Genomic DNA, 26,018 nt, shown 5'->3' on the forward strand with positions numbered 1-26,018 from the left:
AAATCATATTTATGACATAAAAAGTTAAAAGTACATGAAAAGTCCTAATTATGACAAAAAGAGCCTAAATTATGGCACAAACAGTAAATTTTATGTCATAATTATCAGAAAAAAGTCACAATTATGAAAAAGGAGATGGAAGCCCTTTGGGTGTTTGTGAACTGGACCTCCACCTCCATCTATTTCTTCTGGGAAATTGCACAACGCCACAATATCTACTGCTTTTCATTTGTTCATCATGTACAGAATTATATTTACAGAAAATATGATGGCTCTCCCTAAAAATTGTAAGACCTATGTGATTAACCTTCAGCCAAAGATTGGTGTCACCAAACCTGAGGTGTTCAGAGGGATGACCTGTGAACTGTTTGTTTGTATGTGACATTTTCACTTCTAGATGGCATGTAGCCTACTTGATTACTAATACTACAGCAGTCATTATCATAACTATAGTCATGTTATGAAGTAATAATACAAGAATCTGTAATAATCAAATGCTTTTAAAAAATAACTCTAAAAAATACAATGTGCTACACCACTAAGTTTCTTAAAATCAATGTATTTTTAAGCATATGCTTTGTGACCTTATACCAGACAACATCATATTATTATATATAGGCCTATATAATAATAATATGATGTTGTCTGGTATAAGGTCACAAAGTTATCAGAAAGTGGCCAAGATACTGAACTGTTTTTTGCTTTTCGGTTCATTAAAACATTCATACTTTTGTGTTGAATCTTCATCCACACAACGACGCATGTCATGTTCTTCTTGAAAATAATGATTAAACCGGTTCTTTGAAACGAACTGTTCGAAAGAACCGATTCTCAGGCATGAGTCCCATCCATAGACTGGTCCCGTCACGACTCATGTCTGAAAATGTCCTTTTTGACTCTCCGTAGTAACTTTAAGACTCACGTCACGTGATCACAACAACAAAAATTACCGCGAAAACTGTCTTTGACTACATTGGAAATTTACTAGCTAAGACTTTATCCCAGAAATATCGACATCACATTTATAATGTTCTGCGAAAAAGCAGTCGAACTTATAAGAGAACTACATCGGATGGGAGATGGTCAGCTGCCCGCGTTTAATGTAAGTAAAGCGTTTCGTACAGTTTCATAATAGAAAACTGAAACTTAGCTGCCAACATTTCAGCAGGTAAGTTAGTAACAGTCGGATGTCATTAACATGTCAAAGTGAAGTCATACCGGTTTGTCCTGGATTTTCCTCAGGAAGACAGTATTCGGCAAGTCCTGGAGGAAATGAAGGCTCTGTATGAACAGAATCAGAGTGATGTGTAAGTCTGTGCTCAGCTCTCACCATCGAGACTAACGTTAATGCTTTCTGTGTTTGATTAGTTAGCAAACGGCACGGTCTGCAATGCTGTTTTTGTAAACTAAAACCATTAAAAAACGTTTTAGTGACATTCAGCCAAATGTTTTATGATTCTAAGACATAAACGGTATGTCATATCAAACGTCATACTGAGGCATAATTATGAAAAAAATATAAAAAGTCAACTTTTCTCTCATAATTTACGTCATAATTTCATATTTTTATCAGATAATTATGACTTAAGTATTACTCAAGTATTTCAATGTTGACATAGTCATTCAATGTTTTGTCAAGACTTAGACTCTTAATCTAAAAATAACTTCTTAAGTTAGCATGTCATAATGTTGGCTTTCTCTTAATGGCTTTTAGCTCATAAATTAGATTTTTTAGGCAAAACAAAATACTTTTACTAATACTTAAATGAAAACAAATGAAAGCTTAATAAAACAAATATAGTAAATAATATAAATGAAAAAGTACCTAAAATAAAAACAAAATATAAAAATAAAACCTTATTCAAAATATTAATAAATACTGCATGATTTAGTATAAAAAGCCAATATACTCCATATAAACCTGCTTTTTTATAGGAATGAGGCAAAGACAGAGGGCAAGAGTGAGCTGATACCAAGCATCAAGTTCCGCCACTGCTGTCTACTGAGGAACCAGCGCTGTATCTCCGCATACCTGTGAGTGATTCGCTGTTTTCCTGTTATCCATCGTCTGGTTCACTCTTCAGACCTTGGCAGGTGTGATCAAACATTTCTCTCTCTCTCTTCCCACAGTTATGATCGCCTCCTGAGGATCCGTGCTCTCAGATGGGAGTACGGCAGTGTACTGCCCACAGCCATTAGGTTTCATATGTGTGCTGAAGAGGTGGGCCTGAATTTCTTCTGTGTAACAATTATTAAATGCCACTTGTTTCTTCTTGGTGACTGACATGTTAATTCAAATGCTTCTAAATCAGATGGAGTGGTTCAATCAGTATAAAAAATCCTTGGCGACCTATATGAGATCAATTGGGGGAGAGGAAGGTTTGGACTTAACTCAGGATATGAAGCCCCCTAAGAGTTTATACATTGAGGTGAGTGCATTTTTATTTTATTGTTTTTTTAGTATTACTTACATAGGCCTGGTTTCACAGACAAGTTTTAAATTAAGCCAGGATTGGGCCTTAGTTGAATTAGGACATTTAAGTAGCTTTCATAAACATGCCTTGGAAGAAAACATTACGGATGTGCGTCTTGAGACAAAACAATGGCACTTATATATTTTAAGATATGTGTCAGTCCAAGTTACTTTCATTTAAAACAGCTCAAACATGCATTTTAGTCTGGGACTAGGGACTTGTATTAATATATATTTTTTTTTAAATTTCCATTTTAATTTTCAAGTTTTAGTAAATTAGTATTTGTAATTTTCAATCGGTTTTTATTATTTTTTCATATTAAATATTATTTCAAGATAACTTTATATATTCAAAATAATTGTATTTCTTTTTAGTTATTTTAGTACAATCAAGTTTAACCAAATTAAAAGTACACATTGTAACTTGGCCTTCTAGCGGTTAAAAAACCAAACTGCATGCATTGTGAGGAAGAACATTGTTTTGGTTGTGCTTTGGCACTGTGTGGGTGAAGTTTCTTTCTCATAACTAAAAATAAAATGTATAGCTGAATTCTCATTAATGTAATGGGTAAAAAACATGCATATAGTATGTAGACTTTTTCCCCGTTACATTAATAAATTAGCGGTGATCTTTTTTTATACAAGTTCTGAAGTATTCATACATTAAAATTGCCATTACAGCAATCGGAATTTGCTTAAAATGTTAAAAAATATATAATTATTCTAACATAGGCTTTATTTCTTTTATGAAAAATAATTTTATTTTGGGACAAAAATGTAATAAAGTAACCAAAATGTTTTTGTGTGTGTGAAATTGAGCCGTTTACCTAATCGCACAGGAACTTTATTAGCACTGATGTATCTTTTCCTTCATATTCAGGTGCGGTGTCTTAAAGACCATGGAGAGTTTGAAATAGATGATGGCACTGTGATTCTGTTGAAGAAAAATAGCCAGGTAGCTTTTCTTAAGAGCATGTTTGAATCACACTAGAAGGACTGCTTGTTTGTTTATATTGCTGAACGTGTTTCACCCTTTCTCTCTTCACAGCACTTCTTACCCAGATGGAAATGTGAGCAGCTTATTCGGCAGGGTGTATTAGAGCATGTCATCTCCTGAGAATAAGCAGCTGATTGTGGATACTCGCATCTTTTCTTCACTTTAACTATTGAAATGTTATAAAATTACATTTGATTGATCTAATCAGAAAGCAACACATATACACAGGTAAAACTTTACTTGCTCACATTCCTTACAGTGGGAAATAGTACATGATGCATTTACAAAACAGTGGTGTCACAGTTATCTCCCAAAAGTTAGCCAGCTCTTTTAAACAAGGTGTACATCAATTGTAACACTTAGAATAATTTATATCCAAGTGGACATTAGTGCATCATGATTGAAAATTGTGCAATTACAATATAGTATTTGTATCAAAACTGTACATTGAGTGAATACTGTGCTTTTGGTTATAAAATGGGCATTAAAACTGCAGTAAAAAGAATACGTCTTATTTTACTATCAAATAACGCTTGCGGTTTGTACCCTACATCACAGTGAACAAATAAAGGAATGTGTAAAGCTCTGTCCAAATGATCAATTCACTTGCCTCTGAAGAGACTAAAATATGACCTTAAATTAACTTTGCGCTTCGTCCTCTTTATATTGTTGAAAACAGCATGATTTAAATACAAAATGCTGTCAGAGTAATTGTAAGACTTTGCATTATTTGTGCTTTAACTTTAACACTAGGATTGTTTACTGCATTTACAAAAACAATTCGCACCAAAATATAAAAGTGCACTAGCAGGGGGGACTTCAGTCCAGTACAACAGGTAAAGGCTTGTGAAACAAGTCTAAGCCGTGAACGATGCTGGGGCGATTTTACGTAGCAGTTTATTAAGAGCGATCACTTTCTCCTCCAGCAGGAAAGACTTCTTCTCTGCACTCTTCTGCCTCTGCTCTGTCACCTGAAGAGCCTTCATGAGCTGAGAGTTTTCCACATACAGGTCCTTCAGCAGCAGATCTGACTTGGCATTTTTGGCCAGCTATAGGAGGGGAAGTTAGAGGGGATTGTCAATATACAAAATATCAAGCTTTGGAACAGCATACTAATGTACTATTTCTGTTTGTAGTATGTATACTACAGTCTTTTGAATGGATGAAATGCCCAGTTGACCTACATTTGGCAAAAAAAATTGCACAGAAAACACTGTATCACAGCTACGTTTCCATCTAAAGTTGCAAATTTTACATGTGCAAAATTGGAATATCGCATAAAACATTTTTGAATAAAGCACATTTTCCATTCCATGTGTTAAAGAGAACAAATTCATCACTTCCTGGGAAATTTTCACAAAATATCTAATAAAAATGGAAGTTGCTGCAATTGGGAAAGAGAATACTGCTCTTTTTACCTCCATCATAAAGACATGCGTGTCAGGCATTTCAGAATGATCAAACCAACATTGATCTGCTTTGCGATACGATTGGTCCCGCTGGTTAGTCTATTTATCCAATCACATCCACTGAATTCACGTGAGCTTTTTGTTGCACATCGAGGGATTTATTCGGTAAATGTGTTTCCATTGTATTTTACACGCTGGATTCTTATCGGATAAAATATTTGCCTTTTATTTGCATTTTTAGAATTTATTCACATCTTTATTTATAAACAACATGCAGTATGTGGGGTTATCATGTGAAATTTGTACTTGTTGCATAATGCCGCCTAATATTTCACATCCTAAAAACGACAGAATAGTAAGTATTATGCAATATTCAGTAACATGTGGTTTAAAGTGGCGCTATTATGCTATTTTTTAAGTTCCTAATTTTGTTTTGAATATCTCCTGCAATAGATTTACATGAATCCAAGGTCAAAAAACACTTTTTTCCCCTCATAATATACATTGCACATCACCTAATTTCTCAAAGAGTCTAAAAACTGTTGGTTCAAAGATTCAGTCCCTTTAAACCCCTCCTTTCCAAGAGCCTACTCTGCTCTGACATCAGAATTTCAGGTAATTCAGAAATGGTTTGTTCTTTCGAGATACAAATATCTCCATTTATAGTGCACTTTGAAACTTTGCAGACCTTTTACAATGATCACAAACAGCTATATTACACACTGCATGAAAGGTAATATCTGAAAAAGCATAATTGGTGAACTTTAAAGTCACTTGTTTCTGGTTACCTGTTCTTTTAGCTGGTTGACTTTCTCCTGCAGCATCACACGGGTGTTTTTCAGCTTGCCTTCAACTTCATCCATACGCTCCTGCATACTCACCATCAATTTCTCGTATTGCTCCTGTTGTTTGATTTAATAGTTTGCAAATAAAATTACTTGGAATATGAGATGAAGGTTGAAAAAACGTAAACGATTCAATGATAAATACAGTTGTGGCCAAAAGTGATGTGTGGCTTAGGAAAATTGACGTTCAACCATCAAGAATTTGAATGTGTAGCTGTACCTGCTGAAGGCCCATCTGAATCCCGGCTTGCTTGGCCTGAGAGCGAAGCAGACCCTCTAAATCCTGCGTCCTGAGCTGCTGCTCGGCCAATTGAGTTTGTAGATGAGCCAAGTGCTCCCGGGTGCCAGACCCCACCTGTTCTCTTAGTTCCTGTACCACACGTACATGCTGAGCCTGGACCAGCGACAGAGCGCTCTCTGCCCTTAGTGCCTAAACCAAAGCATCAAACACACAAAAGTGAGACCAAAAACATTAATAAGGAATTCTCAGTCAGTGAGAAGGTAGAAATGATCTCCAAACCTGTTCATTTGCCTCATGTTTAGCAGTCTCTAGCTCTGCTTGTTTGTTTCTCAAAGTGAGGCACTGATGTGTCAGTCTCTGAAGTTCCAGCTCCTGAGTCTGCAGCTGAGCCACCTAAAAAAAATATTCCAGCTAATCAGAATGATTTCTGAAGGATCACGTGACACTGAAGACAGAATAATGGCTGCTGAAAAATTGTTACATTTTAAAACATATTAAAGAAAAGACTCATTTTAAATTGTAATCATATTTCACAATATTATTGTTTACACTGTATTTTTTCTTGGTGAGCATAAGAGACTTCAATGTTTCAAAATATTGACAAAATGTAACATGAGGATCATTTGAATCCTATACCAGCTGTGCAGCTTTTCTGTGCTCAGGGGAAGACAAATGGCTATGAGATTTCACTTCTGAGACACATAGGCTGTGTCCGAAATCGCCCCCTATACCCTTAAAGGGCATTGATGGGCACTATTTGAGGGGGCAGCCATTTGTAGTGTTGTCCGAAACCATAGTGGACATTATCGACCTCACTCATTCAATCCCACATTGCACCATATTAACAGGTGTACAACCTATGTACGCTGAACGGCTAGATGGTGGCGCCCCCAGCTGAATCTCCACAACTTGTTTCTCCACAATATTTCAGTAAAGACAAAAAGACTGCAGGAATAAAGGAAGCTTCAATTTGTATTTTTTTGGTGAGTTTGGTGATCCCCTCTGCATTGAATAAAGGCCTATAATAGCAATGAGAAGTATACATTGGTTGCACACAGAAAAAATAATGCATTGTGGGTTTAAAAGTGTGCACTATATGGAATTCACAATTGTGAATTCAGAACATTCCAGCCGTGCAAACAGTAGAGAATGGTGCCAGCAACACCAAGGTCATGGGTTTGTGTATACCTTGGTTAAAAGTGTCATGCATATGCATTCCAAATAGTGCACTATAAAATAAATAGGGAGTAAAATTTGGACACAGATATTTGCAAATTGAGAAAAATCCACTGCAAAAGCAATTTGTTCTTCCTGACTAACTTTGTTAAGAAGGTCCTCGTTTTGTACTCGCAAGCTCTTGCTCTCCTTCTGCAGAACACTGACTGCAGTCTCCTCCTGAATCCTGTGGGTCTGATGTAAATGCTCCTTCTCTTTATGCAGCTGATGTATGCTGTTCTCAAGCTCCTGTACCTTGTGTTACACAACAATATTTAGCGGTTATTCATTTTATTATTATTGAATTAACCCAAACAAGTATAAAGATCATTGTTCACCTTGTCCTGACACTGCTGCAGCATCTTTTGATGTGTGGATGCCTCCTGGATGTGAAGATCCTTTTCTTGCCACAGAATTAGGATCTGGGAGTTGAGCTGCTCTATCTGGGTTTCTGAGTTACAAAGCGATTCCTGAAGCTTCTTCAGCTGCAAAAAACACAAAGCAAGCTTTAGCATGTCCAGGATCAGAAAAGTACTTGAAGAAAAAGCATCAGCATCTCACCTTCTGGTCTCTGTCCGACGTTTCCTTCAACAAATGGTCCTTGTCTTGCTCTAGTGCTTGGTTTTTCAGAGTCTGACTAGTCAATGCAGACTCAACTACAGTCAAATGCTGGAGCTGAAAATTAAGAGGAGTTGCAGTGATTCCTGCCAACTTTGAGATAATTTATTAATATATTTCCTAAAAAACTAAATCATACCATCTCCTTGGCAGTTTTAAGCTCCCTCTCAAGAAGCTCCTTCTCTGTCTGCCACTGTTCCTGGAGCTTTAGTTTGTCGCTCTCCTGCTGCTGTAGGGTTTCCTGCAGCTGTCTGTAGGAAGCAGCTGTCCCATCGTTCTCCTGGCACACCTGTGCTAGCCTGTCAGTCAGCGTCTGCACTGCTCTCTGATCAGTGCACAGCCGGGAACTCAGTTCGGCGTTCTCACTGCTAAGCTGAAGGTTTCTCGCACTGAGATCGAGCACCTCTTCTCGACATTTAGAATTCTACGTTGGAGAAGGAAAACAATTGTTAGGAGAAGGAACTATAATGTTGTGCAGTCATTCAGTATTCATAATGTGACATTTATGAGTGAAAGAGCATATTAACAAAAGAGAGAAATATGATGTTTTTTAGTTTTTTTTTTAAATGCAGAAAGTTTTGTGCGATGGGTAGGGTTCGTGTAAGGGGGTAGAATATACAGTTTGTACAGTATAAAAACCATTACGCCTATTGAGAGTCTCCACAAACATAGCAAAACGACTCGGTTACTAACGTAACCTCGGTTCCCGGAGAGGAGGGAACGAGTATTGCGTAAGTAGCTTACGCTATGGGAAAACTCCTTTTCTCGAGAATATTGAAGTCTTTATGTAAAACGCATTGCAGCTGCACAGCAGACAGCAATGAGCCGGTCATTGGCTGTGCTGCGGCAACTTGCTCGAACCAATGACGGGGCGACTCTGAATGTGCGACCAATGAGCGCGCCTCGCGCCCGCGCGCGTCAGAGCCGGCCAAGATGGGCGTGGCCAAGAGCTATATATTGGGCGCCCCGTCATGAGAGTTCTTTAGGTTAAAACGACTGAAGCGAACTAACCAAGCACAAGCACGGCAGCTTACGCAATACTCGTTCCCTCCTCTCAGGGAACCGAGGTTACGTTAGTAACCGAGTCGTTCCCTTTCGAGAGGTCTCTCCTATTGCGTAAGTAGCTTACGCTATGGGAACACCATGCAAAACGCCGTGCGTGCTGAACTTCGCCTTATGATAACCAGAGGCAGGTGCCTGAGCTAAAAAGCAAAGTTATCATCCAACTAGCCGGCAGAGGCGGGCTTTATATGTGGGAAAAAAGTAAAGAGCGGCTAGAAGGCGCTCAGTGTGACACAAGCACATACATAATCTAGATACGAACTCATAGTTCTACTAGTATCATGCTGATAGTACATTGGAATGCAATGTCGGGACCTGTAGGTTGTAAAACCTGATAAATGTGGACGGTGAGGCCCAGCCAGCCGCCGCACAAATATCCTCGATCGGTATCCCGCTCGACCACGCCCAGGAAGAAGCCACACTCCTGGTGGAGTGTGCTTTGACTCCCCAGGGGCATTGAAGTCCCTTGGCTTCATAAGCCAGAGCTATAGCCTCAACTATCCAGTGAGAGATTCTCTGCTTTGAAACGGCAGAACCCTTCGTACGGCCGCCAAAGCATACAAACAGTTGTTCTGTCTGTCTGAATAGGGCAGAACGCTCCAAATACACTCTGAGAGCCCTAACGGGGCAGAGTAGGTTAGCGTCGTGTTCGTCTGCTGGGGACGATAGCGCAGTTAGGGAGATAACCTGTGCTCTGAAGGGAGTGGTGAGCACTTTAGGAATATACCCATGTTTTGGCCTAAGGACGACCCTGCAGTCGTTAGGTCCGAATTCCAAGCAGCCAGCGCTTGCCGAAAGCACATGCAGATCGCCCACTCTCTTGACCGAGGCGAGTGCCAGCAAGAGCGCAGTTTTGAGCGAGAGCTGCTTAAGGTGCACGGTTCGGAGTGGTTCGAAACGGGGGCCCTTTAAGAGCGTCTAGGACAGTAGCTAGGTCCCAGATCGGCACTGAGGGGGGGCGTGAAGGGTTCATCCTCCTAGCGCCCCTTAGGAAATGAATAATTAGGTCGTTTCTTGCCAATGGACGTTCCATCACAGGGTCGTGTGACGCTGTGATGGCCGCCACATATACTTTGAGCGTGGAGGGGGAGCGGCCCGCCTCCAGAAGCCCTTGTAGAAAGGAGAGTTCGTTCGAAATCTCGCATGTTTCAAGGTTCAGGCCCTCGGCGTTACACCAGTCGAGTCTAGATGGCTGATAATCCAAGATCTGTGTGTTATTAACTGACTCTCTGATTGTGCTAGGACCAGCCAATCGTCGAGATAATTCAGTATTCGCACTCCCCTTCGTCTCAAGGGGGAAAGTGCTGCATCCATACATTTCGTGAATGTACGGGGAGCCAGGGACAGGCCGAACGGAAGTACTGTGTACTGGTAAGACTGTCCCTCGAAAGCGAATCTCAGAAAAGGCCTGTGATGAGGCTCTATTGGAACGTGAAAGTAAGCATCTTTCAGATCCACTGAGAGAAACCAATCTCCTGGGCGTACTTGCGCGAGGATATGTTTGGTTGTTAACATTCTGAACGAGCGAATCATTAGTGCTTTGTTCAGGTGTCTGAGATCTAGGATGGGGCGGAGACCGCCATCCTTTTTCGGGACGACAAAATAGCGGCTGTAAAAACCTGCCCCGCTCATAGAGGGGTAAACAGTTTCCACAGCGCCCTTTCCTATTAATTTGTGCACCTCGGTGCGTAGAACATGCAAACACTCCTTTCTCACTTTCGTCTCGACCACAGTCGTAAAACGTGGTGGTCTGCGAGCAAACTGGAGCGAGTATCCGTGCTTTAGTATATTCAACACCCATTTCGGCATATCTGGAATGTTCTCCCATGCTGCTGCGTGTACAGATATGGGCTGAATACAGGCTAGGGGCAGGCCGCTGTGACGTAGGGACCCGGCCAGCGAATCGCCTGAGCTCGTAGCTCTCAGAGGCGCGGGCGCGCGCTGAGCAGCTGAGTGAATGGGCGCGTGTGTGATTACAACAGCGCGCGCTATGTCTGTAAGACTCGCAGCCTGAGCTGGGGTTGTGTTTGACACTGTAGGGACAGTGTTTATAAGTGGGGGTGCATAGACAGTGGTAGGCACACGCGTTACTTTTATAATGTTTCCCGCTTTTACTGGGGATGAATTCATAACTGTGTGAACAGTGCTTGTGTGTAGTGGTACGTACATGACCGTAGGCACGTGATCTACATTCATGGGGCGTGCAGCCTGAGCTGGGAATGAATTTGGCACTGTTTTGACAGTATCTGGGAATGCACACTTTGTGGACTTGTGAACCCTTAGTGACACAGGCAGAAAAAGACTCTTTTTGTGTTTTCTGTGTGTCGCCGTAAAAACGGCGTTTGTTTGCAGGTGAGCGAGCTCTGTGACTGGCCCATTGACTGCTGTATAGACATTTCCAGCCGCCTGTACGGGGACTGGGTAATATTTGAGATTTTGCAGAGAGAGTGGTCCGGCTTTTTTTTGAGACACGCACTCTCTCTTCTCATTCCTGTGGCTAGGAAGGCTTTCGAGGCTCAGGGTTCAGCACAATCTTGGGCCGAGGACCCCGTCGCTCAGGAGGCGGCTTGCGGTTGTGGGAGCGCGAGTGGCGTCGAGCGTCAGTCTGAGGCACGGGCTGAGAGGCGGTGGGGGCTGCTCTAGCCCGCTGCGGCTGTGGCGGCCTCTGTCTGCTCTGCGATAAGCTGGCGCATAGCTTGTGAAGCGTTCTGGGCCTCAGTGAAGCGTTCGGCGAAACCTTTAACTGCAGGTCCAAACAGGCCGCTGGTGGAGATAAGCGCGTCGAGAAACGGGGCCTTATCCGCGTCCTTCATCTCCGTCAGAGTCAGCCACAAATGGCGCTCGAGAACAGTCAAATTAGCCATGGCGCGGCCAATAGACTGGGCGGTGGCCTTCGTGACTCGCAGGGCTATGTCAGTCGCGCTGCGTAGGTCCTTGAAGGCTTCGGGTTCAGGGCCAGACTCGTCCAGGGAGCGGAGAAGCTTGGCTTGGAACACTTGAAGTACCGCCATTGAGTGAAGCGCTGACGCAGCTTGGCCGGCGGCGGCGTAGGCGCGACCAGCGAGAGCCGAAGTAGTGCGGCAGGGCTTCGAGGGGTGGGAGAGGCTGGGCAGAGATGATTGGCCACGGCCTCCTCGAGGGGCGGCGTTCCCTCGTAGCCTCTTTCCTTCGCGCCGTCCACAGAGGAGAGCGACGAAGAAAAAGAAGGCTTCAGATGCGCAGAGTGGGGGGCTTTCCATGACTTGGTGAGTTCGTCGTGAACTTCCGGGAAGAAAGGAGAAGGCCTTTGCCGAGGGGCCTGCTGGCGCCCCGGCAGAAACCACTCGTCCAGTCGGCTTCGGGTTGGTTCTTCGGGAGAAGACCAATCGAGCCAGAGGTCCTCCACGGCCTTCGAGAGGATGCGGACAATCTCTGTATCCATAGAGGAGCCCCCACTCGTGTTAGTTAGCGTCGACGGGGCGGGGTCGAAAGTGGAGCCCGGCCAGTCGTCAGATGCAGCGTCGATGGACAAAGAGTCATCTACTCCCCCGTCGTCCTCGGACGCGCCGAAAGTCACAAGACCCACCGCTCTGCTAGAGGGGCACGCGGAGACTGGCTCGGCGTGACGTCACTGAGCTCAGGTTCAGGAAGCCTCTGTGAGCGGCGCTTTTTCTTAACACGCGGCTCAAACAGAGGGGTGTCGGCGATGGGCTCGCTCGCGGCGAAAGCGGTGAAGCGAACCCGCAGTGCGTAGAGACCCAGGTCGTCACATTCCGGGCATCCGCCCTTGGTCAAAGCAGCTTATGCGTGGTCCCGGCCCAGGCAGCGAGCGCAGATGATGTGACGATCCCCGTCTGGAAGAAGGTCTCTGCACGACGCGCAGGAAGGCATTTGAAACAACGCCACAGAAAATTGCTCTTTTACAAATGTCGCGGGGCGAACAGATGTAAATACTTGCGTGTAGCGCGCCGGATGGCTCAGTAGGATGGCGTTCGAAGGCGGCTGAAGATACCGACGTCCTCGTAGCAATCCCGCTGGTATGCTTTTCCACGGCGGCGAAGGCTTTCAATAATCCGGAGGATCCAGCGAAGAAGGTGTTCGCTGAAGGAGATTAAATCTAAAGAACTCTCATGACGGGGCGCCCAATATATAGCTCTTGGCCACGCCCATCTTGGCGGGCTCTGACGCGCGGGCGCGAGGCGCGCTCATTGGTCGTGCATTCAGAGTCGCCCCGTCATTGGTTCGAGCAAGTTGCCGCAGCACAGCCAATGACCTAGCTCCTTCGCTCATTGCTGTCAGCTGTGCAGCTGCAATGCGTTTTACATAAAGACTTCAATATTCTCGAGAAAAGGAGTTTTCCCATAGCGTAAGCTACTTACGCAAAAGGAGAGACCTCTCGAAAGGGAACCGATTTTCTCTCTATTATACCCGAGTGGAACTGCTTCTCGAACAAGAAAAAAAAGAAAAAGAAAAAAAGTACGGCGAGAAAACTTGTTTTTGTCCCTTGGGAACTGATTGGATGGTTGTGGTTTGCTATTGCTGTGATGTAATGTGAGTGACAGGTTGTCCCGCCCTCTTGGTAATAAACAGAAAAGAGATGTTGCTGCAAGAGGGAGGGGAAGTTATTTTGATTAAAGATCATGAGGGCACATGAATAAAAAAATATTTTTTAACAAGTAAAAAAAGTGCACTGATAAATCATTTAAAATAAATACTGCAATATTCCATAAAACAATAAGAAACGTCAATTTTGATTTCATGGTGACTTGCTACCCTCTCCATGCTATCAATATTTTTCCAAGAACTTCATTGATGCCAATCTTGCCTCTTTTCGTAGCCTCTCCTCGTCTTCTCGATTTTTCATATATTCTCTGTCCATCTCTTCAAGTTTCTTCCTTAAAAGTGAAGTGAAATTTGTTTTTTGTTAAATAAAATGCTAAAATTAAGTTAAGATAATTGACAAGTCAAAGTAGACTATTTCTTTACCTCTTTTTGTTGACCTCCTCCTCCAGCAATTTGACGTCCTGCTGTAAGACAGCAAGCCTGTCTTTCAGTGCACTGTTTTCAGACGTGACCTCATCAAGTTGAGCCCTACAATTGGACACCAAAATATAGAGATCAGCTCTCCATTACAATCTTACCAGCCTCTGAACTTTTAGGAAGCCTAGTACTGAAAACAATACAATTTCAGGAGTTTTCGTATCAAGATTTTCAACTTAAAAAAAAAAAAAAAAGCAGCATAAGTTTAGGGCAACAAACACACAAATGTAATATTAATACAATTAATAGGATGCAAGAACACATTTTCAATCAGAATACATACAGCAATTTATTAATAGTGAGTTTTCATGCATGTCAGTGACACATTGTCATTCAGTTAGTGAGATGCAGAATGAGTTCTGAAAAATCAAAGTGCATATCTACGGTTAATGAGATCTTATTCTGTGAAACATTCAGTCAAACATTCTTGGACAGACACAAAAGTCAATTCTTGGCATCCGTACGGGAGAATCGACGATTGGATCAATGCAGCAATTGTTAATCTTTTGGTTCTGTTTCGACGGTCATCTACTAGCTGGAGAACCACAAACCTGTGGGGATTGGAGTCCATCTCCAGTTCTAAGGCCATGACAAGTCCCTCCATCTCCAGAAGCTGTTCTTTCATTTGGCACTTCTCGATTTCAAAGGCCTCCTCCATTTGCAGAAGCTCTGCTTGGGAGTCCATCAGCGATTGCTGTAGTTGGTTAGTGGTATTGTCGGCCTCCTCTCTCAAAGAGCACAGCTCTCGCTTTTTGTCCTCCAATTGGTTGGTCAAAAGTTGAACCTGACCAGAGAAATGAGTGACGTTTTTAAACAGATTCATCTTCACCTGAACCTCGTTCCAGAGCAAATCCATCTCTTCGGCTTTGGCTTCAAGCTGACGGTTGAGTTCCAGCATTTGGTTGTCTTTGCTTTGCAGTTCCAGTGCAAAATTATCTCCGTTCTCTTTAAGTTTAGTAGATTCGGCCTCCATTTCAACAATCTGAGAAGAAAGCTGGTCTGCAAGTTGCCGGTAGCTTGTGTTCTCTTGTTCAAGATGTCTTGTTTTTTCTTGCTCCAAGTTCAGACGGGCTTGGAGCTGTTCAACCTTACCCTGCTCCACAAGAAGAAAGCCTTGAAGGTTTTGCTCCATTGTGTGCATTTGATCCCACTCTTCAGAGAGACTTTTAACCTGTGTTTGTAGCTGTTTGAGAACCTCACACTGACCCTTGAGCTCCTCTATGAGTCGATCCCGCTCCATCTCCACAGCATTTAGCTCAGAAGCCTGTCTTGTAAGATCATCATCTCTGGTTTTCAATGCCTCGTGCGTTTTGGCCAAGTTTTCTTGAAGATCCTCAAGTTCTTTCAACTGCATTTGCTGTTCACCTAATGCTGTAGATAGATGACAACTGCTTTCCTGCATTTTTACGATCTCCTTCTGCCAGGTCTCAGATTTGGTCCTCCAGTTCTCTAGCTCTTCTGTTAACTCAGAAATTTTGCCAAGAAGCTCCTGTTCCTTCTCTTTTTCTTTTGCAAATTCCTCCTTTAGATCTTGAGTACTTCTGTCCATTTCTTTCTGTATTTGCTCCTTCTGCTTCAGAAGTTCTTGCTTCTTTTCCCTCTCAGCTTTAAGCTTTTGCTCTAGCTGAGAGAGCTTATTGCAAAGCTTTTGTTCCTTCTCATTTCTAATTTCGGTTTCCTTCTCTTTGGCATGAAGTTCTGAGGTCAAATGCTGGACAAGGGCATCTTGAGCTTTCATGGAAACAGTGTTGTCTTCAAGCTGAACACACATCTCTTCCAGCTTATCTTCTAGCTGTCTTTGTAATAGGAGCAACTCCTCCTCAGCCCTGGATGTGAGTTCTACCTGAGCTTCCATGAAGTGGATGTGTTCTCCTAGCTTCTTGATTTCTTCCTGGTGTTCCTCCTCCAGTTTCTTTCTTTCCTGTGCCACCCTGCTGCAGATCTGAGCTTGCTCTTCACTCCAGCGCTCGGTGCAAAGGAGACGCTCCCTGCGCGCCTCCTGTTCTTCTCTGCGATGCTGCTCAGACTGTTCCTCTCGACGGCTGCGCTCGAGGTGCAGCTGATGGAGTAGGCTACGCTGAGCCTCGCTGTGTTGTGCCTTCATGTGCAATAACTGCTGCTCTGCCTTCTCCCTGGGACACAGCAACATGCTAATTCGTCTATGTCTAAATTCATGGCAATGTAATGGGCACCAAGGGAGAGATAAAAAAATAAATAAAAAAATTCTACTTTTCCCCTACTTAAAAAAAAGAAAAAGAAAAAAAAGTGGTTGAACATACAGTAAAACACAATTCAAGATGTAATTCTTGAATGAAGGTATATATGAATCACACATATTACGTTTTATTGAAAATGCACAAAAATTGTAAATGGGTGAATCTCACAAAACCTGTCAAGAACATTCATATTTCAAACCAAAATATTTTTTTTATATAAATATATATATATATATATATATATATTTTTTTTTTACAATTGTTACTACAATTATCTTTAAACCATCACATTTTTGGGTAACACTTTACAATAAGGTTTCATTTGTTAACATTAGTTAAATACATTAGTTAACACGAATTAACGATAAAAAATATTTCTACAGCATTTTAAACTTAATCTCAATTTACTAATACATTACCTTATTATACTAATACTTATACCTTATTGTAAAGTGTTACCAATTTTTTATTTATGCAAATTTCTAATCACTATAATGCATCCAGATTTTCAAAATATATTTTCTTCACAACAGTAATAAGAAAACTTTTTGCATTATGGAAATGAAAAAGGATGCTGTGGACGAATTATATATTTTTATGAACTGTTGTAAATCAAATAAATAATGGTCACAACAAAAAAACTAATGATCTTAAAATAGGCAACATTTTATATTTGCAACAAAAAAATTAAATTAAATTAAATGTTTAATTAAATGTATTCTTTTTTGGGAGGGGGGCAAACAATATACAAAATAATACCCTCATTATATGAATTCCATTATTAAAGAGTCTTAAAGACTGACAAGTAATTAATCTTCTTGCTCTGTCCTTTTTCAAATATTTACTTCTAATGTCTACAACATATGAACAGCACCTAATCCTTTACCAGACCATTCGCGTAACACTTACCTAACAAGCAGCACCTCCTGGTCCATCTTGAGCTTGAGTTCTGCCTCTAGCTGATCTTTCTCTGAAGTGAGGCGCATCACGATGTTACTGATCTCACGAGCGTAGTTCTGCTCCAGTTCTGCCTGTTCCCGCTGAATTCTCCGTTCTTGCTCTTGACCCCACACTCCTCCTGCAGTCTTACCCCTCAGCTCTGCTTCCAGCTTTTCAACAGCCTGACGCATTTGCTCTGCTCGCTCTTCCGCCTGAGCCTTCAGGTCCTCCAACTCACTGATCTCCATCTTAAAGCCCTGTGAGATGTCCTTCCTTTCAACCTCCATATTCTGCCGCATCAGCTCCATACTGCGCTCGTAGAAATTCACCTGTGGACACAAAATTAAGATTATAAATCACTTTCTCTACAGCATGTTAACCGTCAGTGTCCTGGTACTTTTTTTTGTCCGTCTTTGGTTTAGAAGCATTTGCATATCCTAACTTTTTCCCCTTCAGCTCTGGCTGTTTGAATCTAAACTGAATCTACTCTAATTTGCAAAGGGTACTTTGGTTAACCCATTTAATATTTCCATAATTACGATATTGCCTTACCTTAGTCTCCAATTGGATCTTCAAGTCCTGAACCTCTTGCTCGTATCTCTCTTTCATCTGCTCCATGGCCAGTTCTGTCTCAATGCTCACAGAGGGAGCCAAGCTCTCCAAGGAACCCAGGGCTGAAGAGACAAATCAAGCAATGACCCATGTGTATGGATATTTCATTGAGAAAGGATAACTTTGTTTTTAAAATTCCTCACCATTCTTGTCAGTGACTTGGAGCGTTTTTCTGACCTGAGGAGATGTACCTTTCTTCATTTCAGGATCATCTGTAGAACAAAACAGATAAGTTTAGATGTTTACTACAGAGGTTAAGCTCGATAACATGAAAGATGTGTTAGATCTAGATATTTGTTCACCAGAATCTGATTCAGTGGTTAATGCTCTTCGGCTTGACCATTCATGATCCGACAGGCTGCCCCTGGATCGTCTGACTCTCCTTCCTGAGCCCCGAGACTTCAACAACTCCAGCTCTGAGCACAACTCGTCATTCCTGTCTTGCAACTCCTGTATTTAGTGGGGCGGAGACACAGAGTCATTTGAACTAAAACTTTTTTTCTGCATTTCCTGAAACAAATCTCCCAACAATATGTAAAGCAGAAGTGAAATGGGTTTTTCTTTGAAAGCATCACCAAATAAAACTGCAAAAACTACAAATGGCTTACTTATAGTTGTCTGCAAATATTTAACAAATTATAATTAACTTGATAAAAGGTAGTTTTTGCAAAACAAATGCATACTTTAAATAGCAACGTTCCCTCATTTTGGTTTTGTAATCCTTTTATAGTATAGTTTTCATAACAGTTGTTAAAAACATTGGACAGGTTCAAAATTCTTGTTTCATTTTGTTGACATATTAGTCAAATGTTTTTATAAAGGGGATTTTGGATATCTATTTTGTCGCTCCATGAATAAATAAAAAATACCATCAACAGCCAGAAAAATAATTTATTTTCACCATGTTTTTGTGAATAAAATGTGCATGTATAAAATCAAGCAAATGATAAATGAACAAACCCCTCTGTAAAAACCTTCAGAATAAATAGAAATAAAACTAAAGTTTGGTGAAGTTCAGTGATACCAAAGAGGACAATTGTCTCTATGCATGAGAGAAAAAATCATTTTGAGAAAATGGTCCTTAAAGACATGCATTGTACTCTAATCTACCAGTAAAAATACATGAAGTGCAATAAAATAAACACTTGAAAGTGTATTTTTGATGTTTTCTTTGCACTAGTCTAAAAAATGACATGAAAAGCCAAATAGTCCAAAATCTCAAAATTGACCAGTGCAGAAAAGAAATGTCTTGCCTTAATAAGCCTTATGGGTAAAGTGTCTACCTTGTTGCGAAGCTGTTAAGTGTCATTTTTGTGCATTAGTATACACTTGCTAAGTTTTTTTGAATGGTTCCTAGGTGGATTACTTCCAAAAGAGCAAAATGTCACAAGAGCAAAAAGTAATAGCACACGACTCCTCACAATTAAAGCACCATATATTATAGGAGAGCTGGCATAATAACCAAGAAAGGACACTTAAATACAATGCACAATACAAGGCTGACCTCACCATTCACTCTAGACAAAATATCCACCAACACGCCATAAACACACACAGGAAAGCTCATACCCTGCATTGCTGCTCGTACTCCTTAAAGATCTCTGAGAAGTGCTCCTCTTGATTCAGCAGTCCTGTGCCATTTGGATCAATGCCACCGTACTGTTCAATAAAACAAGCATAGATCAATTATCATTATTGTTCTTAAAGAATGAAACTCATGATCTTCAGCATATAGACGCCTCACCCTGTCCTGCAGCAGATGCTCTAGATCCTTCTGTAGTTTCGAGATGGTGCTCTCCGCTTCAGACAGCTTCTCCTTCAGAAGACTGACCTCCTCCTCCAAACGACGGTTCTCCTGTAACACAGAGCTAGAGTTATTTAACCTGACACCGCACTGACATGCTCAAAGAAACATACACCTCTAACCATGACAGATCACCTCTTCGTTGAGTCGTGTTCTGTAGCCAAGAACAGAATCATTAAGGGAATTAAAGGAGGCATGTAATGCAATTTATATATTATATAGATAATGTTATGGTTTATTTAAATATAATTTCCCAACTTGAATATTCAATGACAAAACAGTCATATGTGTATCTTGGTTGTGTTCCAGCATATTTTTTCTTTGTATGTTTCATCTTTATGAAAAAATACTATATTAGGATTACAAAACTGAATCAAGGAAAAGTTAAAGTATAAATTAGTTTTCTTTTTTAAATCAAATAAATATTGATTTTATTGCAGCAATGTTGCCTTATTTTTTACTTTACAGTGAGTTTACCACAGGTATGGTAGTTCCTACAAATCATAATAAAGTCAGTGTAAAGCATGACCTTGAATGTTGTATTGCTTTAAAAATGCAGGCACCTGCTATTTAATAAAATTAATTCGACAATGTAAAAAATACATTATATATTATTATTATTATTTATATTAATAATAATAATTATTGGAATAAACAATTCTTCCACGAAGAAACGGTTCATTAGTAAAACCGTAAGCCATTTCTTTTTGCAGCCAAACAAAAAAAACAACACGGTGCTTTTGTATAGAAAAATTAACAACCGCTATTAAAGACGACACTCTGAATTCATCAGTCAGAATGATTCATTTTATAAAGTTATACACTACCGTTCAAAAGCTAACTATTCATAGATGCCACCTACGTCACTAGAAATAGAACGCCGCCATATTGACGACCAATCTCGCCCGGCGCCGCCCAAACTGCCCATTTGAATGAGAGAGAAAGACAGAGATAGATGGATAACATTTTTATTTTAGGCTCAGATCCTTATTTGTCACCCCCAGTTTTCTTTTGTCCATTATTATCTGCCCCAGACTTGCCCCAATTTACCTTCCATGATATATATATTTACCTTGTCCATAACCCCTACCCATACAGTGGGGATCGCTTGAAGGCTTTCAAAGAGTACAGTCGCGTATCAATATGATGTGGCTGGATGGGTTACAAACGTAAAAGTGCGGCACCTGGCCACCAAGGATTTATATTTAATCATGGGAAATGTTGGTATTATAAAAAAAAAAATCAAATGTATGATTTTGGTGGTAGTTTGCTCTGACTAGGTAGCGAGTTGCTAGCTAGCTAAGTGGCTCAGCTGGTAGCTTGCCAGCTGTAAGCCACGGCTCACGGCTAGCTGTCATTAATCTGGATTAGGCCTGTCGTGACAGTCAATAAATCAGTTAACGTTAATCGCACGATAAAAAAATGAGCTCGATAATTTTTCCGGCTGCGATAACGTTAATTTCCATTTGCATGCTTTGTTTTCCTCGTCTCTCTCGCTCTCTACCAAAGAGACTGGATGACAACCCTGTTTAAGACATAACCGACATATTTTACGTGAATACTCTCCACAACGGACATTTAAACAATGTCGTATGTATTTGTCCATTCAGACACGAAACAGAGCTCAATTCATTACTCGCGCGCTGTATAGGGCTGTATATGGCTGCACGCTTCGGCTCGGGTGTGTGCGCACAGAAAGATGAGACATGATACAATATTAGAAATTCATTCAATATGAGACATTTCTTCTATAATTTTGGTATAGAATAAAATACCAGTTCGGGGTTCCTCTTTCGGCTGTTGTTGCAGCCAACTGCACAACATATTGCAGGCATTACGGAGACCGCCGGTCGTGAAGATGGCGGCGCAAAGCTACAGTGACGTCATGTGAACCGAACAAATAGTAAATGAATTGTTTTCCAAGTTAATATATTTGTAATGTAATTCATTCCCGTGTTATCCCTAATTTTCAGCATAATTACTCCAGTGTCACTTAAGAAGACTCCAGTGATCCTTCAGAAATCATTCTATATGCTGATTTATTTCTATTTTTGTGGAAACAGTGATTCTTTGATCTTGATTCTTAAAAAAAACTGAATTTATTTTAAAAGAAATTGTTGTTACAGTTTAAACATTTTACTGTCACTTTTGATCAATTGAATGCATCCTTGCTGAATAAAAGCAATTTCTTAGAAAAACAATAGTTTCAAATGCATTTTAAATGCAACAACCTAACAGAATACAGCTACTTATAATAACAACAACAACAACAATAATAATAATAATAGTGACATCAGTGGTTACCTTAGCAGCAGTGCAAATGTCCTCCTGAAGGCTAACATCCTGAGCCTGAAGCAAGTCTAGCTCCTCCCGGAGTCTCTCCCGCTCATTCTCGACCTGCTCAAGAAGAACCTCGCTTTCATACTCAGATTCACTCCTCAGTGCTGTAAGTTTATCCCGGAAGTCCTGCTCCAGACCCCTGCAGAAAAATGTAAAAAAAAAAAAACACTGTATAGCCCTTGCATGTCTCTTTATTAGATATGATTACATATGGATTAGAGGAGAGCTGCAGCCGTACTTGATTTTAGACTCATTGAGAGACTCCATGGTTGCATGCCGATCATCCACCTCTCTGACCAGCTGTAGGTTGCGGCGGTCAGCCAGTTCCAGGTCCGCCTTGGTTTTGTCCCTCTCCTGGCAGGCCTGCTCTACCAGGACTCTATAGAGGTAAAACACAAAACCACCACACCATGAGATGATCATCCATTCTGATGCAACATAAGCAAGTAACAAATGTTAAGCATTCAGAGGTGTTTGGAGAACAAAGTAAAGCCACTTTGTAGTCGTTTCATATCTAAGGGTGCTTTCACACTAGGGGTGGGGGAAAAATCGATTCTTAGATCCATCGCGATGCGGACGTGGACGATTTTTTTTTTTTAGATATGTAGCCTATTTATAATGACGTAATATTGACGGAACGCAAAAGACGGAACTCTGCAGCGCGGAAGTGCAGTGCCCGGACAGTCTGTATGTGGCGTGTGCACATAACAGAGACGCGATGGCTGAGCGCGAAATCCAAACACCCTCCTCGTTAAAAGCTGACGTGTGGAAATATTTTGGCTTCTATGAAGTTGAAGGGAGAAAGGAGCTGGACAATAGTTGTAAGCTTTGTAGAATAAAACGTCTCCGGTTACTTTCGTAACCTCTGTTCCCTGAAAGGCAAGGAACGAGACATTATGGATGTCGTATATGGGAACTCCTCTCATCCTTCACTTCTGCTGAAATCTTATAGGCTAACGCCAGCAGAGCTGGCCAATTGACTCAAAATATGCAAATACTGACACCTCGTAGCAGTAGTAAGCAAGTGCAGCGTCAATTCCTCTTCAGAATCGAACAAAAACGCTAAAACAATAGCGAACACGGCGGCGAGCGTAATGTCTCATTCCTTGCCTTTCAGGGAACTGAGGTTACGAAAATAACCGGAGAGGTTCCCTATCAAGGCTATGGAACTTCGACATTACGGATGTCGTATATGGGAACTGTGTAGAATCCCGCCGTGGCAGCCAAACAACAGACCCAATACGAAGACCGCCCCCCCCAGTATGCAAGCATCTGATAGGCCGAGATTGACCAATAGCGAACTCTAACCTCTGATAGGCCCAAAGGGACCAATCACAAGCTCACAATACACTGCCAGCATTTGCATATCCCGAGCAGTATAACCGGGGGAAATTTGCACTGTCGAAAAACAGGGCAATAACCACAGTAAGAGAAGGCCAACGCATAGCGGTGACAACAGTACAAACACACAATATAGCACACAGAACAACTCATAAGCAAAGCGCAGAGCAGCTCTATACAATGCTGTGTGTGTAATCAACTCACCGAAAGCACTCGAGGTGCTACAGAGGGCAAATCCAACTTGTAAAACCTGGCAAACGTGTTCTGAGAAGACCAGCCAGCCGCAAGACATAAATCCTGAATAGACATACCCTTAGTCCAAGCCCACGAGGAGGCAATCGCTTTGGGCCTTGACGTTAAGGGGGCATTCTTGGCCCAGACAATCATAAGCCAAAACAATAGCGTCCACATTCCAGTGAGCAAGCCTCTGTTTAGAGACCCCCCGTCCCTTGTTGCACCCACCAAAGCACACAAACAGCTGGTCCGATTGTCGAAAAACGGCCGAGCGAGAAATGTATTCTCTGAGCGCTCTGACTGGGCAAACAGCACTCTGAGCAACCGAATCCTGAGAGGTTGGTGGCTCAGTGAACGAGGCAGGGAGAGAAACAATCTGCGCTCTGAACGGGGTGTTGAGCGACTTAGGAACGTAACCGGGCCTCGGTCTGAGAATTACATTACAGTTTCCCGGTCCAAAGCGAATACAATCTTCACTTACAGAGAAAGCCTGTAAATCCCCAACCCGCTTCGCTGAAGCGAGAGCGAGAAGCAGTGCTGTTTTAATTGATAATTCTTTAATGGCAATCGAAGCTAAGGGCTTGAAAGGCGGTCGCGACAAAGCCTCTAAGACCAACGTTAAATCCCACGGCGGCACCGAAGGCGGCCGTGCAGGGCATAATCTCCTAGCTCCCTTGAGGAACCGTGTCACCGATGCATGTCTACCGATAGACTGTCCGTCAATAGGGGGGTGAAACGCGGCAACAGCGGCCACATATACCTTCACAGTGGATGGTAGGCTCCCTTCATCCATCCTGTACTGAAGGAAGCGTAGAATATCCGACACAGAGCTGTTCGCTGGGTCTATACCGACATCCTGACACCATTTTGAGAATACACCCCACTTCAGAGCATACAGGCGCCTGGTGGACGGGGCTCGCGCCTCCGCGATGGTATTCAAAACTCGCGAGTGCAGCGCGTCCCCCCCGCTCAGCGACCCTGCAGCGGCCACACATGGAGGCTCCACAGCCCGGGGTTGGGATGCCAGATCGTTCCGCTCGCCTGAGCCGGAAGATCCGTCCTGAGCGGAATCTCCCATGGCTGTCCTGCCAGTAACTCTGCCAAATCCGCGAACCAGGGCTGATTCGGCCAGTTCGGGGCTACCAGAGTCACCGCCGGCTTCTCCTCCCTGATTTTGCACAACACCATGGGCAAAATTTTTAAAGGGGGAAAAGCATAGAGACGGACTCTCGGCCCCGCGATTCAGAACGCCGGGGATGTGAGCCGCTCTCAGCGAGAGGAAAAACCGGTCCGCCCATAGCAGAAGGGATTCCGCCTGCCTGAATAGGGCTCTGGAATGTACACCGCCTTGGCGATTTATGTACGAGACCACGGAAGTGTTGTCGGTCTGAATCAACACATGCTGTTGCTCCAGCCGAGACCGGAAGGCTTTTAGAGCTAGAGAGACCGCTTCTAGTTCCAGACGATTTATGTGCCACTCCATCTGCTTCCCTGACCACCGACCCGAGGCGGGCTTTCCCAAGCAGACGGCTCCCCCTCTGGTGGACGAAGCGTCCGTCAGGACCTCCACGCGCCGCGTCACTATGCCCATAGGGACGCCTGAGCTGAAGAGATCTGGGTTCCTCCACGGGGGCAGGGCGCGGGCGCATCCGCGGGTGACCATAATGCGCTTGTGGCCAGAATACCACTCGCTCGGGAGGACGCGCGTTTTCAGCCAGTGTTGCAGCGGTCTCATATGCAGCAGCCCCAGATGACACACCGAAGAAGCCGCTGCCATCCGTCCCAGTAGCCTCTGAAACTCTTTCAGTGGGAAAAGCCTGCCAGGTCTGAAGAGACCAAGAGAAGAACTCTGAGCCTCCACTCGCTCGGGGGAGAGGCGCGCTCTCATTCTCACCGAATCCAAGCACACTCCCAGGAATGTTGTAGTCTGGCTCGGTGTGAGGACACTTTTCTGGACGTTCACCCTCAAACCATGCATCTCCAAGTGTCGAAGGAGGGCTTCCACATGGCTGACCAGCATTTCAGAGCTAGTTCAAACGGGAGCACTGTATATTGGTACACCGAATTCTCGAACGCAAACCTCAGGAATCGCCTGTGGTGTTTTACTATCTGGATATGAAAGTAAGCGTCCTATAAATCCACTGAAGCGAACCAATCCCCGGGGCGAATTTGTGCCAGGATTTGCTTCAGAGTAGTCATCCTGAAAGCGCGCTTGTGAAGCGTTCTGTTGACGGGTCTCAGATCCAGAATGGGGCGGAGACCCCCTCCCTTCTTCGGCACAACGAAGTAGCGGCTGTAGAATACGCTCTCCCGCTCCCTCGGGGGAACCGGTTCTATAGCCTTCTTTTCGAGCAAGTTGCAAACTTCTTGCCTCAGCACATGAGCGTTTTGGGGCAAAGTTAATGACTGAATTACGCCGCGGAAGCGGGGTGGTCTGCGTTTGAACTGAAGTGTGTACCCGTGCCGAATTATATTCAACACCAACGGCGAAATGCCCGGAATAGCTTCCCACGCTGCCTGTAAGCGACTGGGCTGATCTAAACCTGCGGTCATCGCCGCTATGCGAGGGCTGGGAATATTTATTGACCGTGACTCTGCGCTGCTCGAAGGCAGGGCGGGTAACACAGTGTGTGGTGCAAGAGGAGAAAAAAGC

At 42.7% G+C, this 26,018-nt stretch overlaps 2 protein-coding genes across 6 annotated transcripts in view; one reads left to right on the top strand and one right to left on the bottom strand.

The window, feature by feature from the left end:
- Nucleotides 1–927: 927 nt before the first annotated feature.
- Nucleotides 928–3,652, top strand: gins1 (GINS complex subunit 1 (Psf1 homolog)). Its single transcript, XM_077197001.1, has 7 exons — nucleotides 928–1,102; nucleotides 1,243–1,307; nucleotides 1,936–2,034; nucleotides 2,131–2,221; nucleotides 2,313–2,429; nucleotides 3,354–3,428; nucleotides 3,522–3,652. Exons 1-7 carry the CDS (start codon nucleotides 1,028–1,030, stop codon nucleotides 3,588–3,590), a joined length of 591 nt encoding a protein of 196 aa, XP_077053116.1. The 5' UTR covers nucleotides 928–1,027; the 3' UTR covers nucleotides 3,591–3,652.
- A 41-nt stretch (nucleotides 3,653–3,693) lies between these two features.
- ninl (ninein-like) overlaps nucleotides 3,694–26,018 on the bottom strand; it is a 40,010-nt gene continuing 17,685 nt past the window's right edge. For 3 of the 5 annotated variants that reach the window (XM_077196996.1, XM_077196997.1, XM_077196998.1), the window contains 19 exons: nucleotides 22,029–22,169; nucleotides 21,755–21,929; nucleotides 19,391–19,501; nucleotides 19,216–19,305; nucleotides 17,949–18,096; nucleotides 17,790–17,858; nucleotides 17,587–17,708; nucleotides 17,005–17,363; nucleotides 14,431–16,011; nucleotides 13,826–13,930; nucleotides 13,665–13,734; nucleotides 7,938–8,222; nucleotides 7,742–7,855; nucleotides 7,519–7,665; nucleotides 7,286–7,435; nucleotides 6,245–6,358; nucleotides 5,945–6,154; nucleotides 5,668–5,781; nucleotides 3,694–4,519 (listed from right to left, as the gene is read on the bottom strand). In XM_077196996.1, coding sequence (XP_077053111.1) covers nucleotides 4,328–4,519; nucleotides 5,668–5,781; nucleotides 5,945–6,154; nucleotides 6,245–6,358; nucleotides 7,286–7,435; nucleotides 7,519–7,665; nucleotides 7,742–7,855; nucleotides 7,938–8,222; nucleotides 13,665–13,734; nucleotides 13,826–13,930; nucleotides 14,431–16,011; nucleotides 17,005–17,363; nucleotides 17,587–17,708; nucleotides 17,790–17,858; nucleotides 17,949–18,096; nucleotides 19,216–19,305; nucleotides 19,391–19,501; nucleotides 21,755–21,929; nucleotides 22,029–22,169 — 4,297 coding nt within the window. In that variant the 3' untranslated portion in view covers nucleotides 3,694–4,327. The remainder of the gene's footprint in view (nucleotides 4,520–5,667; nucleotides 5,782–5,944; nucleotides 6,155–6,244; nucleotides 6,359–7,285; nucleotides 7,436–7,518; nucleotides 7,666–7,741; nucleotides 7,856–7,937; nucleotides 8,223–13,664; nucleotides 13,735–13,825; nucleotides 13,931–14,430; nucleotides 16,012–17,004; nucleotides 17,364–17,586; nucleotides 17,709–17,789; nucleotides 17,859–17,948; nucleotides 18,097–19,215; nucleotides 19,306–19,390; nucleotides 19,502–21,754; nucleotides 21,930–22,028; nucleotides 22,170–26,018) is intronic. The other 2 variants (XM_077197000.1, XM_077196999.1) reach the window with 1 other exon arrangement.

This window comes from Siphateles boraxobius, unplaced genomic scaffold, assembly GCF_051911475.1.
Source record: "Siphateles boraxobius isolate OS27281-9 unplaced genomic scaffold, OSU_SipBor_1 37, whole genome shotgun sequence".
NCBI lineage: Eukaryota > Metazoa > Chordata > Actinopteri > Cypriniformes > Leuciscidae > Siphateles > Siphateles boraxobius.

Bases quoted from the DNA above. Each gene is read 5' to 3' on its own strand.
- gins1 (XM_077197001.1), top strand. From the start codon at position 1,028: ATGTTCTGCGAAAAAGCAGTCGAACTTATAAGAGAACTACATCGGATG. The intron at 1,103-1,242 runs GTAAGTAAAGCG...GATTTTCCTCAG, and splicing joins GTCAGCTGCCCGCGTTTAAT to GAAGACAGTATTCGGCAAGT. The intron at 3,429-3,521 runs GTAGCTTTTCTT...CTCTCTTCACAG, and splicing joins TGTTGAAGAAAAATAGCCAG to CACTTCTTACCCAGATGGAA.